The 2813-nt window shown below is 44.8% G+C and overlaps 1 protein-coding gene across 1 annotated transcript in view; it reads left to right on the top strand.

Moving 5' to 3' along the window:
- The window catches only part of cspp1a (centrosome and spindle pole associated protein 1a), a gene marked incomplete in the record, with an annotated part of 14327 nt that overhangs the window by 1636 nt on the left and 9878 nt on the right, over positions 1–2813 (top strand). The window contains 4 exon segments of the mRNA XM_014002297.1: positions 129–460; positions 567–644; positions 2462–2556; positions 2624–2720. Coding sequence (XP_013857751.1) covers positions 129–460; positions 567–644; positions 2462–2556; positions 2624–2720 — 602 coding nt within the window.

Consider the following 2813-nt stretch of genomic DNA (forward strand, 5'->3'; position numbering starts at 1 on the left):
GTTCTGAAGGCAAAAGGGGGTCCAACCTGTTACTAGCGTGGTGTACCCAATAAAGTGGCCGGTGAGTGTATATTTTGCTTCTCTTAGGCCACCAGGATGTAATGAATGCTTTCATTCTCGTTTTTCAGCAGGAACATTTTCAAGCATCTGATGTGAGAATAACTTCACAAGGTCCACATCTTCCCTTCCACAATCCCCAAACTCCYCTTCCTCACAAGGAGCTCCCTGCCTCCAGGAGAGATGCTGCCACTCTGACAGAGACGGGGGACGCGGGAGGAAGCGCTTGGAGTCTCGGTCCTCCCAGGCGAAGGAGATGGCAAATCCATAAACCGAGAGAGCTCGGCAGCTCCGAGGAGGAGCTGTGCACAGACGAAGAGCAAGGCTTCGATTTCAGTCGCCGAAGGAGGCAGGACAAAGAGCCTAAAGAGGAGAGGAGAACACAAAAACACAGAGTGGACAGGTGCTTTTAGAAATGAAACTTATTGTTCGATCAGCTGCAGCAGGGAGAAACTGTRGGCTTTGTTCTTTCTTTGCTGAGTTTTTTTGTCTCGTCTGTTTTATGACAGAGACTTTCAGGACCTATATGTGATGGAGGCTCCTGTTCTTTCTCATCAGAACAACAAGGATCTKGTTTTGGAGTCTGAGTAAGGAGGAACCCTTTTTCTTCTTTTTTAAGATATCAGATAATAAGATAAGACAGACCTTTATTGTCATTGTACAGAGCACAATGAAATTACAGTTCAGAACACCCATTCACAAAAAGACAGAACATAACAAACATAGGAGAACAGGTGCTCTGGGTCATGCTGCCTCTGACCTTGCACAGAGCAAGGATCATCTTCATGAAGACATCACGAGGAGGCGCAACCCTGAAAAGAAAAACTAAAAACCACAAAAGGGAAGATGAGGGGGGGAACAAAACAAAACATCATATTACATCAATAATGTGACACACTATGGTGTTTATAAAAAAACCTCTGCATGGAGCAGATTTATTAGCCAGAGGAGTAAGTGAGTTTAGGGGTGTGTGTATCTGAAGCCATGAGTGTTGTACGCTTGTGTGAATATCTGAAAAATGAGCCTGAAGAATCGAGTCCCCAAAACACGCGCAGCAATAGTCCATAATATTGATGGTAACTGTTTGTGCGGCCCTCAGCTTGCTCCAGGAACCAGATCACAGACGGGTGTGAGAGGGAGGGAAGTGAGGGGCAGACCCTCAATCGACGTAAACATCCAGGAAGATTTAGTTCCACAGCTCAAGGAGAGCAGAAGAGCCAGATTCTGTAATCAATTGTTTTGGGAACAGAAGAAAACTTTTTGGGTCATGCAGACAATAACAATTTTCCATCTGCCTTCATGTCTGCTGGTAAAACTCAATGWGGTGAATCCAATCAGACAAATAATGTGGACAATCTCGTCGAGCCGAGCTCTCAGCTTCTCCCAGATCAATTCCATCTGGCCAGCAAAGTCCAGGAACCACAGCCGGCCCGCGACCCTCAGCAGAACCGCTTGCAGACAGAGTTCAGCTCGCTCGAAGCTAAAGTCTGAGTGCTGATAGAACAGCAATCCTTCACATTGGTCTGGCAGCCAGGAGATGAACAGCCACCGACACTGTTTTGTAGAACACCWGRAGACCACCAGGCCAATCTGTAGAATCCAGTGATCAGAATCCAAATACATATCCAGAACAGAGCAGAACAGWGGTCCCACCTTTGACATGTCCTCCCATGGAAGAAAACTTCGTTCCAAATTTTTTTTAAGATACCAGCTAACCAAATCCGTAAAAATAAAAATATCCATAATTTCTAGTTTCGGATGAAAACGTAGAGGAGGCTCTGAGCAGCGAAGCAGGGAAAGATAAGTTTGGGCAGGAGAGAGGGAAAAAGCGTCTTACTCCTCCGAGAGCAGGAACAAAACAAAACAAACAAAAAAAAACTAGCTTCAGAGTGGTTGAACTGATTCCTGAATAACTCCTCTTGCATGGTTCAAATTTATTTTCCTGAATGTGTTTAGGTAAAGATTCTTAACAAAAACAAAACAAAAACCTCCACAAATGTACAGAATCAGTTAAAAAAGGCAACAAATACTAACCGTAACAAGTCAGGGCTAGTAATGGCTTCCCTCCTCAGATATTGCTTTTCAGCACTTCTCAGCCCTGCTGTACGGTTTGAGGCCATTAGGATAATTTCCTGTCAGTGATGTGTTACTGGCTWTGATTGAGGCTGGGCTTTGATCCAGCTCCAGGCAAACCAGTGCAGATCCTGGCTCCATCAGAGGAGGCTGTATTGATTAAACACAAGGCTTTATTGTTGACTCTGACTTTTAGTGCAGGATGCTCAGCAGGCCGGTTGTTCGATGTGTGGCGTTGAATTAACGCTGGGCGTGGCTCGGAGGCAAACTGCACCGCACGSTTAAACGCATGCTTCCTGTTGCGTGTCTCTCTTTGTGTGTCTTTGTGCAGCAGTAAACACATCCCAGACAGCATGAGGACAGCTACAAGATCCACACCTGTTACCTACAAAGACAAAGCCGAGTCTGCAACCGGACTCATGATTGGTAAATTGATCAATTTTGCTTCAGAAGAGCAGATGACTGCCCTTAATTTGTACTTTTTGTTACACAGGAGCAACAGAAGACCAGACAATCATTCAACTGAAGAAGGAACAGTACAAGCAGGAACTGCTTCGACAAATAGCTGAACAACAGAGGAACAAAATAAAGTAAGAATATTTTTACTAAATAATTAATTTCACAGAAATATTTAGGTCAACGTGGTGGTTTAGTCCAGTGTTTTTCAAGGTGGGGGGTGGGGG

Source organism: Austrofundulus limnaeus, unplaced genomic scaffold (assembly GCF_001266775.1).
Source record: "Austrofundulus limnaeus strain Quisiro unplaced genomic scaffold, Austrofundulus_limnaeus-1.0 Scaffold12, whole genome shotgun sequence".
NCBI classification, from domain to species: Eukaryota; Metazoa; Chordata; class Actinopteri; order Cyprinodontiformes; family Rivulidae; genus Austrofundulus; species Austrofundulus limnaeus.